The following is a 15,263-nucleotide window of genomic DNA, read 5'->3' as shown; positions in this document are numbered from 1 at the left end:
ATCAACAAGCAATTGAAAAATTGAAAGAAAAAATTGCCAGTAGAGAATAAAGTCTAAAAAGTTTGAAAAAGTTGTACTTCGAAACAATAAAGTTGTTGAAATCTCGGGCAGAAAAATGAAACTGTCAGATATCAGATTTGACATGCTAAGAAAGCATAGACAATATTATGAGGTTTTACACCGATGAACAATTGCACGAAATGGAAAAAAATAATTTATTAATCTTTCAAAAAGTGCGAAGAAGTACGACAACCTGTTTAGTCATGAAGAAATTATTAAAATGGTTCAGGAAATTTGACACTTGGCACTTGATGTGTTGGCGTGATGGTTTATCTCTTGCCAGCCATGTATGACCCAGCAGTGTTTTCAGACGAGAAATACATGAAAAAGACTAACAAGAAGGCCAACGTTTATGCTACAGTAGAGCTAGAGTAGAGAAGCCAGAGTCTTACCGTTTAGCTAGGTGTCCTTTCAATGATCAGCAGCTGCTATACAGTAGTGGTGATAGGCTTAGAGATATTTTGAAGGTATCTTCACCAGTTTATAAAGAATTCAACATCACTGATGTTATGAGAATTTTTAAGGGGGACAGTCCAGCCGCAGCGTTTGAAGCAGAACAACGGAAAGATTGGAATTTCTATTGTCACTCTCGTGGAATTCATGTGATAGTGCAAGCAGTATGATCCATTCATACAAACAAGAGCATCTATCACTGCACAATAGAATGGTTTAGGTGAAGATGACAATACGTACCACTAATGTAGATGGGAAGGTGAAAGTATTCCAGAACTTAAAGAAAGAAGAATGTTGACAATTTTATGTGAAATTCAGGGAATTTTTATACCTTCCTGATAAAAACGAAGCACTGCAGTGATATTGAGATTAATTAATGCAACACATATTCACTCAATGCTGACTAAAATTGACATCGCGGAAATTCTTCTGTGTTTACTACCACTCCTTAATGCGTCATTCCTGTACTCAATTACGATTGATCTCTGGGCTTACAACTAATACTGAGAAGGAGAAAGCCATGTTAAATTCTTTCACTGAGTTAACATCCAACAATTATGGTGATCGCGTTAATGCGATAATTCGATTGCAAGCAGCAGAAAAGTTGAATGAGGGTATTGAGCTGGAAGAAAGAAAAGAAATAGAATTGAAGGAATTGTACAGTCCAATTAGTAATGCAATGACAGGTATTAATTTTTTTTCAGTGCCTTGAAAAACATAAAAAAATGTAACCTATACCTGTTATAAAATAAAAATTAGGACAAATTTTGGTTTCAGGGTGAATTAGCATAATATCAGGGTGAATTTTGATATATATTTTTTCTAATACTGGTATTGCAACATTAATTAAAAATGCAGTAAATTAAAAAAATAAAAACAAAAAAAACATTAAAACATTTGAAAGAAACAATTTCGTCATAAGGGAACAAAAAATATAATAAAAAAATATATATATATAAAATTAGGAAATTTAGTCAGGACAAATTAAGATTCTTTTGCTAATATTGAATTTATTGTGTTTTTTAGGCACACTGATCCCATTTGACTGGATAAAATAATATCCAAATAATCATGAAACGTATCTTCAACGCATCACTGACTTTATTTTGGATAGTCACAAATAATGGGAAGAAACACCAACAGGCATTTTCATAAAGAATGAAAAACAATTACCATCAGAGAGCACATGAAAGTTGCATCATTTCTGATCGTGGACATTGAATCAGGATTACCTAAAAAAGTAATGTTACCACAAATATCTAAGGGGTTAATTACAACTTTGTCTACAAAGTTACAAAAAAAAAAAAAATTTTTTATCTTGTTTGCAATAAATATAAATTCTCATTTTTGTCCAGATTGTTGGTTGATTGCTTGGAAAATACCAAAATTATTCCAGCCTACAAAGTGACAAAAGAAAACACCACAGTATTCTTGGATACGTTAAACTATTTCGAATGCAATTTGAATGAAAAGCATGAATTCAATATGCCAACCATGTGATTTTTTCTAACTCTCTTAAGACTTGTAATGAAAAAAAAAATAGTTGTTGGAAAATTCGACACTTTACAGAGGTTTTTGCTTCTTTTCTTATAAATTTTTAAAAACGCCGACCTGTATATATGACTGTTTTAAGTTGTTTTATTTGCTATAAAAATAATTTATAGCATGTATAGTCCTTGCCAGGTTGTTACTAAGTCCTTCTTGAACGCTTAAATCTTGCGACTCGACACAGTTCTTTGTTTGTCTGTAAAAAATGGAAAACAAGGTGTCTTCCATTCTCATCTCGGTCCATTGTACAACCTTTCGTTATGTCGTTATTGTAATATTATCGCGGTTTAGTCAATGGTATCCACTTATCCGGTTCGGATTGAATCGAAGTAGGATTTATTTCCCTGGCATAAACAATAACTAGTTGGTACTTCGTGGGTTCACCCGTCCTTCATATCGTTGCATGGCCTTAAAAATAAACCAACTAAAAAGTTCGAGATAGCGCGATTGTCGAGACAACGTATGACTGCGAGATAACAAAATTATATTAGGAGAAAATTGAAGACAGCGGGGTTTTGTTTTTGTTTGATGAGTTGCGGTGTTTCTCAGAAAAGGGGGTGTAAGAAGAAGACAACCATGCCTTTGAGAGATTAACACGATCAAAAAGAGTTGGAAATTAAAACTGAAATAGCGTTCGAACATAAAACACACCAAAAAAAAAAAAATGTTTGTAAAGGCTGCAGTCTATATGAGCGACAGAAGTCTATTTTCATATGCTATATAAAAAAAAAAAAAAAACAATGGAAAAAGAGAGATCAAATTTTCATTTATTAGATGGATATGTTGAGTGTATTAAGTGGCCGACTTTCTTGTTAAGTGTTATTGCAGTGCACTTAATAACCACATAATATCCTATATCGTGCAAACACAGGAATTTCCCATAAACAGTTTACTCCCATTTAGTCGACGGGCACATTAAATCACCATGGAATGTTAAGGCTGCATTTACATGGATCTGAAATGATATTTCAAATACCGTCGTGTTTACATGATATTTTTTATATCGAGGTTGTGGGAACTGCACATGCGCCATATGCGCAGCAACTTTTTATACGTGCGTAATGGTTTCATTTTCGGGTAATATTATGAGGGCGTTAGACCACAATAAAAACTTTAATATCATATATAAAGACTACGCAGCATAATCTACTGCAGCTACCAATCAGTAAAAAAGGTCAGTAGGGGTAACTGTAAAAAAAGATACAAGTAAAGCATTTGAACTAGCTCTGAGCAGGTGTCCTATCACTCTGAAGGGGTCAAACCCACCACCTCAGTCAAAAATCAACGGACGAAGTTAAAGTTGGGCACAGTCTAAAAAAGTAGCATGGTCGTGTACCTACACTGTTACCGTTCTTCGTTAAAATGTGCAACAAATATATAGTTTTTGTCTGAGACAAATATTTTATGGAAAAAAATATTCGTCACCTGAAGATAAATTCGTCCCTTTTGTCCAAACACTTTAGCAACTGGAGACTCTAATTCCTGTGCATAAATAATTCATAGGACAAAAAACGATGAGGTACAAAATGTTTCCAAATTAAAATATTTGCTATAAATTCAAGCTTCCTCCACCATTATTAAGAACCTGTAGGTGCACAAATCGCATGTATAAGTCCGCAGCCACCTTATGTCGGCAGCCACTGTATGGACAAATAGGCAGAGCTGTGCAATATAGATTTATTCAGCTTTGCTTTCCATCAGTTTTAAAAGACCGCCTCCATCCCCCATCCTATACACTCCCAAGAAATCAAGAAAACAAAAAAGCCTATTTTATTTTCCTGCAGATCGACCCCATTTTTCTAATCCTCCTGGTTACGTCAAGAAATAATTTTAGAGTCGACGATACTTTTATCGGTTGTTGAAGTTTACATATATTAACAATACTTTCGCTTCGCAATAAGTTATTATTTAACCCCGTTGGACTAAGATAAGAAAATTCCACTGTAAAATATAATATACAAAACGGCATATTTTTAAATTATTCCTTGTAGAAAAAAATCTAGTCGGATACATCATTATGTTTGTCTGTGTGCTCATTCGCAGAATATCCAGTATTATCGATTTCCGGAGGTTCTTCGGTCATACTTATATTACCCTCCTTCGTTTTGCTTTTATCAATTACATCTTCTACTCCGGTTACCGGTTCATTTAACGTCACCTCGTCAAGCAAAGCATTCACGTCAACGTAGTCTCTAAGATGGTTGTTAAGCGTCGTGACGTCCAACATTAACTCAGTTTTGTTTTCCACAACATTCACGTTGTTCGGCAGCCGCCCCACCATTTTGTGGATATTTTTCTCGTCAAAGAACAGTTTAAACGCCTTTTCAACGTACGGTAGAAAGTATTTTAAAACTAACACGCACAATGTCTTCACACTTTCGTCGTTCCTATCGGGTTGTGATTGAGATTCCAGTCTAAAAAGAGAAGAAGAAAATTCATCGGTTCACTCAATATTGATTCCTTTTGGTCTCAAATCCCTCACATTTTAGTTATTTTTCGAGCTATTTCAGAACAACATTTTACAAGCAAAAACTAAAAATTAATGCTTCTTTAAGAACAGACCTGAAATTCAGTCATTGTCAATATTTTAAAAAGTAAAAATAGTTCTAACGAAGTATTTAACCTAAAGCACCTGAAATTTTCCTACAATTCAAAAAAAACAACAAAAAACTGTTAATGTTGACTTTTACCTGGCATTTTGATATTCTAGAAAATCCTGACCTTCTTGACAGAACGGACACAGAAAGGCTCTCTACACACCCAAAAAATAAGCACCAGATGGAACTAACTACACATGCTTAAAATATTTTAAAATAACCCAGTGTAAACGCATCGTTGTTTATGCGGTTTGAAACTTTATTTCGACTCCATGTACAGGTGACACCAATAAAACAACATGTCACTTACCTCGCCCACTTTTCCAGCGCCAACATTACCTTTTCCAAAGAATTAGATAGCGTGTCCTTTACTTTGTAAATAAAGGGAAGAGCGGGATACTGTCGCAAATCATTTAACGCCATCAAAACACCATTCAAATATATCGCCAGAGGAGGAAATTCCAACAGCTCGTGTGGAGGAGAGACTGGGTCGATTTTCACGTTCTTCTAAAACAAAGTGGACTTATTTTTTACGTCAGGAGATGCAAATGTAAAACGAAAAGAAGAAAAAAATCATAACATATCCAACAGAGCCTTAAGAAAATTTACCAATAAAAAGAATAACTTTCAGTGAAGAGACTTTCACGTATGGAAAAATTTTGTATTTTGTGAACAGGTTTATAATATGTCTAAAAAACTATTGGGATGAATGCTTAGTTTCAAAGGTCATACCCACAATCAATCATTCAAAATATTCGAATTACGCACTTCGAACATGTGAAATCTTACAAACATATCTCATATACATATCTCATTGGTTATATCTGAATCCTTAAACCCCCCAAATTCTTGTTGACGTCAGCAAGGCCTAGTTTCTCCATCTCCTGGACCTTGGCGGATCGTTGCGGCAATTGTTTCCTAATGCGCACGTTCCATACCAACCCACACATCAACCTAACGGTTGCGGAGAACAGGCGATGCTGTTTGGAAAATGGCTAAAAAACTACTATTTTCTAAAACCTTATGAACAAACTGTAGTAATCAGCGTTTGAACAAAATGTGAGTTAAGTTACTTAGCTTCTCTTACTCTTGAAAACTTTTTCACAATGGGATGATCAAATTTGTTGTTTTGAATAATAAAAAAAAGATTTTTAACGCGAACACAAACATTTGCGAATTGAAATGAAAATGCTTTTTCGCGTTCATCAACTCACGTAAATCGATTCTCTTAAAAAATTGCGAGATATAAACTTTCGCGAATTTGTTCGCATAGATTTCTAAACTCAAAGTAGAAATTATTGCGTCATTATAATCCAAAAATTTCTGCTTTCAAAGATAATAGAATGGCCACTCATTCTCAATATGTAAATTTCTAGACTTTCCCAGGAGTATATCTATATTTTAATATCCGTATACATCTGTCTGTCACGCAAAATGGTAGCTTAGCTGCGCAAGTAGCGAGACGCACGTAATGCGGTATAAAAAAGAACGGGCGAACCCGTGGATTTTTCCACGGGCTAACGACTAGTTCTATAAATTTTCTGACTATTTTGGGAGCAAATACTTTCGGCAAAGATGAGAGATGTTAACGAAAAACAAAAACAAAACAAAAACAACTGATTAAAAAAACCTAAGCAAAAAAATTTTTCAGAAGTTTTTTTCATTTTCCAGGATTTCAAGAAGTTTCCATACGTAGTGGACACCCTTAAGAAGCAAAATAAATCAAAAGTAATTCAATTAAGCTAGTCCCTGAAAATTATAGGAGAGGCATGGCGCTTAAAAAGAATTTTCTCACCAAGCACTCTATCTCGAGTATGGTAGTTATTTTCATCCTGACCTTAAAATTGAATTGATTCCTTGTCAAACTTTCACATGATAATAGCACAAGCCATTTTTAATTAGTTCATATCCATAAACCGATTTCCCTAAAATAACTAATTTTTTAATTCCTTGATAAAATGCACTCATTCCTTTAGATGGCCTGCCTGCTACGTAATTGTCGTGTAAATTGTTTTATCACATCGGCGACATTAAACAAACAGATGTTTTCTCCCACCAGAGTTGGTCGCGTTACAAGAGCCTACCTTTGTGTCCAATCTTTTAAACGATTTTGAACTAACAGTGAAAGTGCCAATGTCGTCTTCAAATCTAAAAAAATATTTTTTTTTAATTTTTCCTTTAGAAAGGGGGGACAAAGTTTTGTTAACTGGCATTGAAACAACACCTTCTATACCGTGTTGTTAGTTAAGATTGTTTCATTTTTTTTATCTTAAACGCCATACTTTCCATACTGCTCCCTCGTGATCCGTAACCGTTTTCTACATATTTCTTATATTAACTTACAAAATTCACCTGGGCAAATTGATGTTGAAAGGACAAAAAAAAAATCACGCTAAAAATATTTTTTAGGTTTGTTGCAAGTATACACATACTCTAATGACCCTTAATAAATCCTCCCTCACTGCGTACACTTACTCTAATGCCCCGTAATGAACCCTCCTACACTTCTCTTCCTTCTGACATTTTTTCAGACACATTTTTTTTTGAAAAACATGGGTTGTTTTTAAAGAACAAGAGAGCTATTGTTCACCAACCTACCTGCACGTAGCGTTATTTACAGTTTGTTTGAATTGCTTCAACGTATATCTGTGAAATATCGCGATCATAGCTCCTCTAAAGTCAGCACCAATGCGACTAAACGATAAACCGAAGTACATACATTGTCCATATACTGAATCCAATCTACCACCTAAGCCGCGATGAACATCTTCGTGTAACGTGCGCATGAATTCGGATATCTAAAAAAAAAAAAATTCAACGAATTTGGGTTTAAGTGCTATTACAATAACATTCAATTAGTATTCTCCCCCTAAAAGACAAAAAAATTTTAATAAAAGTTATTAATATATAAAGGTCTTTATTAAGGAACTCTACTTTCATGATCAAGTGGTGATAAAACCTAAAGTAATACAAATTATATAAAGATAAATTTAAAAGTATCTATTTTTAAGAACCTCGATCCCAGTACATGTTGTCTCTTTTTGCATATCGGACGGCGAGACGAACATGGCCCTGGTGGAGGCTGGTCAAAAATCTTTGATTTTCGCAGATTTTTAATTAATACCATCGTGTCTCGTTTATCCGGAATGTTTTACTTCCTAGTCCTTGGCAAGCGAGATTCAATTTAATTATCAGGGTCTGGATTTTATCGTGATCGTTAAAAATGGAACTTTTTAGTAAAGACTGCACTGTGAAGACTAAGTAGTTGTGGAGGTGGCTCTAAGTACATATTGTTGTTTTAAAGCAAGTATATGTTTTTGAATATTGCCTGAAAACAACGCAAATCATATATTTTGACGCTTTGTTAAAGGCAGTTTTGCCTATGTATTTGGAAAATTAATTATTTTTCATTTACTTGCTGATCTCTTCCCAGTTAAAAATAGAAAAAAGAATATTATCAGCTAAAATAATTAATGTTAATCTGCTGCTGTATTAAACTTGAAACAGGGGGAGTTTGAAGCAGATGAGAGCTTGTTTGGAAGTGTGATGCAGTGGGAAGAAAACAACGGAAATGTTAAGATTTTATTTGACCATCCAGAATCCTCTTTATCTATCCCAATTAACTCCGTTAACTGGGATAGATCACATTAAGTTGAAAACAGAGGTGATGCATTCTGGAACTTCATAGAGAATTGCAGCTCACCCGCCTGTTCTCCCGGGAGAATGGTAGCTACAGAAATCAAGTCGTTAATAACACTTAGATAGATGATCATATTTTACATGGACACGCCTGTTACATTGGACACATGCTCGACAAAACATAGCCTCTAAATAATGAATTTCATGCATCATACAAAAAAGGTATATACAAATCGCATTTATATAATGGTAAAACTTCGATCTTATTTTCCCCAGGTTGCAGCTATTCGAAATTTACGTAGTTCCTATCCTTCCAATATTGACGTATACAAACACGTTAAAGCTGCATCTCACTAGAACACAGTTTTCCAAAATGAGATCGTTGGAACAATGTGTATATAGAGCAGATTATCAAACAAAAACCGCCATCCACCGAAAACATGAAAACAATCATTTAACAGTTATTTCCAGGAGTCACACAATGAATACATGGAATAATCTTGACTTTGGACAAACGTTTTTATATATGAAAGCAAAATTTTATAATGATGTTCCTATCAAGGTTATTTCACATTTTCAGTTTTATAGTTTCAATTTTCCGTGATGTCCATTTAGTTCTTTTTAGTTTTTCTACAACTTTTTCAACTTTTGTCTTTGTGTCTAATTTTTGTTTTCATGCATGTATACACACTTAAAGAGAACACATTGAGCAGTAATTTTTGTAAAATAACTAAAATTTGTATATTATTAGTATATTGTATATTATATACACAGTATCTCTTCGAATTTCAACTAACAATAATAATTGATTTCTAGATTTTATTATTTCCCTGTTAAAATTTTGATTTTCCATGTGTATGCCACGTTTGACAAACACATTTTGTCGTAACTAAATTTTATTCTGTTTTCAGAAACTGAATTATCGACAAATGTGATACAAGACTGACAGATAACAGTTGGAAGAGAATCCAGTTCTGTCTTCTTTAACCCACATGTTTGTCTAGTTTTATACTCAATGTTTGTCTTTTTTCCAATATTGCTAAATATTTTTTATGAACATAAATTTGTGTTTCAATATGCTAGCTTTATGTATGTATATAATATAGTTTTATGTTTTTATTTTAAAATCCCTTACTTTTTTAGAAGTAACACTAACAGAATTTTTGCAATATGTAAAATCTGTGAAATTAGCATAGCGAATTCATGCAATCCTTCATCTGTATTTTTGTTTATGTATTTATGCTTACTTTGTATTCTAATAATAATATTAATATTATTCTGAATAAAAAATATTAAATATAATTCTGATGTTTAGTAGTAAAAATAATAACTAACTAGTAGCTATCTGTAGCTATAGCTATCTTTTACACTTGTTGTTTTAAGCTAGACATTGCTTGCACTTGCTACCCACAAGTAAATCTGGGTTAAGAGTAAAAATCTGCCAAAATATTTTTCTCTTATGCACATGTATGCACAGTGTCGGCCATCTTTTTTATTTACAGTTAATTTTAAGCGTAGATATTTCACGGACCGAGTGATGTATTATCTTACGCATAATTAGATGAAATGTCTGGACCAATCACGGCACGGAATAAAACCAGCCTCCTCCAGGGCCTTTTTCGTCAGACCTATCAATAAGCGCAGCGCCAATGAGAGACAAAAAGCCCTGGGAACGAGGTTGTGTTTTTATTACAAATTTTTTTAGATGCAGAAGGCGACATTTAGAGATCATGTTTTTCGTCCTATAGCTGGGCACATTTTAAGCATTGGGCACATTTTCAATTCCTTTAAACATGCCTACTAAACACATACCTTTTGTAACACCCACGAACGCAAGATGGCGGAGTAGCTGCTTTTCTTTTCTTCATCTATTGTGTATGTTGGTTCATCATCCGAAAAAATGGCTTTGTATTGAGTAATGATGTCAAATAAATTCACACGACTGGCGTCAATCACCTTGGTTAAGTGATTGTAGGCTGAAAATAGATTTTGTTTACATGTATAGCAGCTTACACTGGCAAAAATAATTACACAACAACATGCAAAGAAAACTCTAATCAATGCTATCCTGTTTAAACACTATTATTTCGTTTTTTTTCTCTATGTATCCGAATTGTATCCCAATCAAGTAATTCAGAAATACATAACAATTTTTGTTTACTTTGGATAATAATTACACCGTTATCACAAGTAACAATAACAACTCACCATCATCCTTTGGAATTTGCGATATTACATTTTTAAACCAAGAGTCCCTGGCCTGAATGTGATAAACAGTTAATAGATAAAAATCTATTGTAATAATTTTATAATGAAATATCTAACGGCATATCTAAGAACGTAAGAATACATGGCTTTGCAGATATTTAAAAAAAATTATTTGATAATTGTTAAAAAGGGAAAAAATATTGGGATTTTAGCTTCTCTATAAAATTTTTTCTATAATGCAATATGGCAATGAAACTCTGATAGTTTAACAGTTCTGCATGAAGAAAATCAATGCTGAAAGGTTGAGAGGGAATTCCAGGTATATAAATTATCATTTTATCTTTTTGTCATTTGAATTTCCAGCATGGTACCAAAAAGGTAATTTAGCAGCCCAAAAAGTTAAAAATTCTGGTGTCAGCAAAATTCAAGTTAAACAATTTTTTTCAAAAATCAACTTCTAACAAAATTCGACAAAATGAATACAACGCTCATTGTATTCTTCTTGTTCCTGCTTGACAATGTTATTAAAAGAAAAAAAAATCTTACTTGTAGAAATGTTATTCTAAGTTCAGCTTCACCAAACACATCCAACTGTCGAATGTAACTAATAATGCGTAAACAAGCAGGAAGTTGAATGCTTCCTTTCAGCTGCTGTAATAGCTGGTCCAACATTAACTGCGTACTCCGTTTTACTTCTGCCCCAATGTCCTAAAATAATTATATATCCAAATTTTCACTCCTCCTGATATTTTAATTCTTGTATAAAAAATGAATTTTAAAGACATCAGTAGGATCAAAAATGGCGTTTTATTTTACAAAATTTCTTATTATAGCAATAAAGGTACTCCAGTAATAAAAAGTAAAGAAAATAATATAATGATGTCATTTCGCAGGATCTCTCTTTCAAATCTGGCCTGTATTTTATTCTTAGGACACATCTTTTTAGCAATACCTTATTAACCACATATAAAATTCACACATGCATGTCAGCATTTTCTTGTCTTGCATTTTCTTGTCTTGCAAATAGTTTGCCAACAGAATTATTTTTGATGGAGAGAAAATTTTTGATAGCATTAACCCAAGTGAAAAGTTTCTGAATTACTAATAGAAAATTTACATACGGTAATTATTTTGATGGAAGTAAATTTTTTCTCCAGTCTTTTTACGAAAATTGATAACTCTAAGGCTTCCTCGTAATAACCGTTACGAACGCAAGTATCCATGAGCTAAAAAAGTAGAAATGTGAGTATAGGAATGTATGTAAATACTGGTAAGTACAAAAAATGAAAAAAAACATTGAAACAAGAGTATTAAAATTACTTGTGAGATTTCCAATATTTCTAGCAATTGTGTATGTCTTGAAAGAACCAATGAATTCTGTTTACGACTAGAATGAAATTCAATATAACATACAATCTTTTGCTAAGACCATGTTATTTTAACAAAAAACATCCTAGTTAAACCTCTATCGGGGGGAGGGGGAGAGGGGGCCCTACTAGAATAAAGCATGCTTAGTATAAAATTAAGGGCATGCTTTGACTAAGGCAAGTTGCCGGTTACATGAAAGTGAGATTTCAAAATTTGAAACACAACTTAAAATCATACATAACAAATGTTCTTTAACATGTGAGTGAAGATGACCAAATGAATGCGAGGAAGAAAATCTTTGTTGTTGATAACACCCCAAAAGTATGCTGTGAGAAGAAAGTGACACTTTTCCTTCTCGGTCTGATTTTATCAATGAAAAAACTAATTAAAATTTTGTAATATACATACGTTTGGTATCCTTCTTGATTATTTTGATTTCAACTCATTTTCATTTTGTTGTTTTTCTCACATACGAATCAACTTTCACTTTCCTCAAAATCCTCGCATACTTTTAATATTCAAATATATGTGCATAATTTTTATTCTATTGTTTCATGTACTTATAGCAACCAACTATGAAGAGTGCCTTGAAGCACTAATTTTGATTTACTTAAAGGATGTTTAAAGCAAGTAAACATATTTTAAAAGGCATTTTAATAAAGCAAAAATGCATTCGCATTAAGCATGCTTTAAATTGTGCTTTAAATTTATAGCATGCTTTTCAAAGTGTGACCACCCCCCATTTCTTACATGTCTAAACCACACTTTCGTTAGCTGAAAAAAATGTTCCAACATACCTAGAGTTAATTTCTTGTGACGATTTTGCAAATTCTTCGATACTTGAGGTAAACAATGGTAAATTATCCATCATTGTATTTAAGTGTTCATCCACAATATTAAACTAAAATGACATCACAAAGGAGCTAAGCCAACATAATCCGGGGTTAACAAATTATCTTCATCGCTAAAACCTAGCATACAAATATTCTAACTGAAGTTTGAAACCAACACATGCATGTCTTATGGACATGGTGGTCATTTTAAAAGTCAGCCACGCATATAAAAAATAGTTTTTCTTTTACCCTGTTCTAACAAAACTGCCAGACTATATATACTTTTTTAGGTTTTTGTTACGTATGTAACAAAAAAAACCCATGAAAGCAAGATGTTAGGTATGCTGAACAGCTAATAAAATTTGGCATATGATTTTAACAAATCAATTTGTGTCTTTAACAAAATAGAGTGTCTTGGTCTTTTTCGATTTGACAATTCTGATGACAAAATTTAGGTTTCTGCTCTATAAACAATAACTCACGTCTTTAGACACATCTTTAGAGCATTGTGCTGCCTGAATGAAGGTTTGATAGTTTTCAAAAGCAAGTCTTTGGGTTTCCTCTAGAATATTCTTTTGCTCCTCCTTTAGGTGTTCTGGTTCCATAGCTAAAATAAAAAAGAAGGTATCAAAAAGCTTTGAAAAGATATTATGCTAATCATACAGTATTGCAAATCTAATATGCACAAAGTTCAAATTTCCTGACAATGTTGGTCTTTTTAGGATTAAAAACCTTTACAAATGTTTTATGTCTATTAACGTAAAAAAGCGTTTTTTATTGTAAAAATCTGTTGCTGTATCTTTAAGTTTTATCTTACAATTATTATAATGTCTGTGCTATGTATGTAAATAAATAAGCAAAACTTTAGTTAATATTACATTAAAGCTTTAAAAGCACGTCATTTTAATATACTTACCAAGTTTGGAAAGCCCAAACGAAGATAACTGTTCCACATATTGTTGACAAAATAATTCATCACCTTGTGAAATAACTAAAAGAAAAACAGACTGAAACAGGTCATGTAATTCAAGGCATACCAAATCTTACTTTGATCCCATATAATGGGGAGCTTGGAGAGTCGTTAAATGTTATTAGCTTGCCTTGTATTGGCAATTGCCAAGTGCTGGCACGGATTAGAAAGGTTGTGGACTTAAAAGTATGTTTTGTGTTATGTAGCTGTTTCACTTTATTAACTTTAATAGGGGTAAACTTAATTTAACAAACATACCCTATCAGTTAAAATTTTACTCATGCTGGGATTACCGCAAATCAGGCTAAACAGCATCCTGTTCTCCATGGACGCTTTTACTAACAAAAACAAAAAGGCTCTGAAATCAAATGTGAGCAACTGTCCCAGAGGTCTGCTAATAGTATAAATGTGATCATAAATTCATAAAAGACTATGCAAAAAATATTCACATATATACAACGCTGCGTAATAGGCATACATAGACATACTTGCATATGCATTGTGTTGCACTCATTGAGCAATTACAATTCACCTAGCTATGCAAAGATATATAGATAGATAGATATATGTGCTGAGAAAAGAAAGACTTATGATTGCAAATTCTATATAAATAATGCATAATAATAGAAAAAAACCCGAAATTACCATTCTTGTGTGCTAGAGACGAACTATCTTGGCACGAACATGTAGAATAATAATAATAAATATGAAGTGGCTAGCCTAGAAAAGCACAAAAACCTATAGTTAGTGGAGTGTTTCCACTGGGGCACTAAAAATCCAAAGCACTGTAAAACTAATTGCAGCATTAATCTTATTTTTTTTTTACTTAAAATCTCTGATCTTTCCAGTATGTTGTTTATATTTTTTACCTGCTGTGAATATGGATGCATGCCATCTGTGTCATGCAAAATGAAAATATAACTTTCTATTGGCAGAGTAGAGGAGGAAGGAAGTGTTCAAATAAATATAATTTACTATGTATGTATGGTAGGCACCCTGGATGGTGCAGCAAAGGCAAAATATTGAAAAACAAATATTATATTATGAAAATTTCCATTCTCGCAGACGAAACACATGGAAATTTTGCAACCACCCTCCCATATATGGCGCTTTTGACGAGTCATCAGCACCCTCCTAATTTTGCTATTTATTGCGCTGAAATGCTGGCGACTGTAAAACTGAGGTATCAATTTCTTTGGACAAATGCAGACAGAAATTTAGTCCTAATAGTTCACAGCTAGATATTTACAATGCTTGGTGGAGATAGAGAACCAAAATTAATTTGTGGACACAATTCTGGAAAAACTTGACGATATCATCAAAAGTATATTAGCTGGCTAGCTTGCTAGCATAGTTCAAAAATTAACGAGCAAAATTGTAACGAAAGTAAACTGAGCTAATACCATGTTTGCCGGTGAGTAGCTCGTCAAGTAAAGTTCTGTCTTCAAGGGCATCAAACGATTTGCTGCCAAAAGCTTTAGTTTTATCGTGTCTGTTGTCCTCCATGTTGACATTTGGCAGCAGACTTACTTGTTCCGCATCAGTTTCTGTTCAGCAAAATACTGCAGCGCGATTAAGCGAGACAAA

General features: G+C 33.2%; 1 protein-coding gene across 2 annotated transcripts; it reads right to left on the bottom strand.

Annotated features, from left to right (window-relative positions):
* Positions 1-3,951: 3,951 nt before the first annotated feature.
* On the bottom strand, positions 3,952-15,251 carry LOC130635716 (conserved oligomeric Golgi complex subunit 8-like). 2 transcript variants are annotated; one of them, XM_057445157.1, is made up of 13 exons: positions 15,080-15,251; positions 13,623-13,697; positions 13,189-13,313; positions 12,671-12,774; positions 11,826-11,892; positions 11,627-11,731; positions 11,052-11,213; positions 10,506-10,557; positions 10,110-10,273; positions 7,257-7,456; positions 6,743-6,806; positions 4,969-5,165; positions 3,952-4,475 (listed from the first exon to the last, which is right to left on the bottom strand). In XM_057445157.1, the coding sequence occupies exons 1-13, from the start codon at positions 15,180-15,182 to the stop codon at positions 4,061-4,063; spliced, it is 1,833 nt and encodes a 610-aa protein (XP_057301140.1). In that variant the 5' UTR covers positions 15,183-15,251; the 3' UTR covers positions 3,952-4,060. The 2 variants fall into 2 exon arrangements, with proteins under 2 accessions (XP_057301140.1, XP_057301141.1); XM_057445158.1 differs by having other exon boundaries at positions 4,969-5,162.
* Positions 15,252-15,263: the final 12 nt, after the last annotated feature.

This window comes from Hydractinia symbiolongicarpus, chromosome 3 (genome assembly GCF_029227915.1).
Source record: "Hydractinia symbiolongicarpus strain clone_291-10 chromosome 3, HSymV2.1, whole genome shotgun sequence".
NCBI lineage: Eukaryota > Metazoa > Cnidaria > Hydrozoa > Anthoathecata > Hydractiniidae > Hydractinia > Hydractinia symbiolongicarpus.
This window is presented reverse-complemented; position numbering and strand designations above follow the sequence as displayed.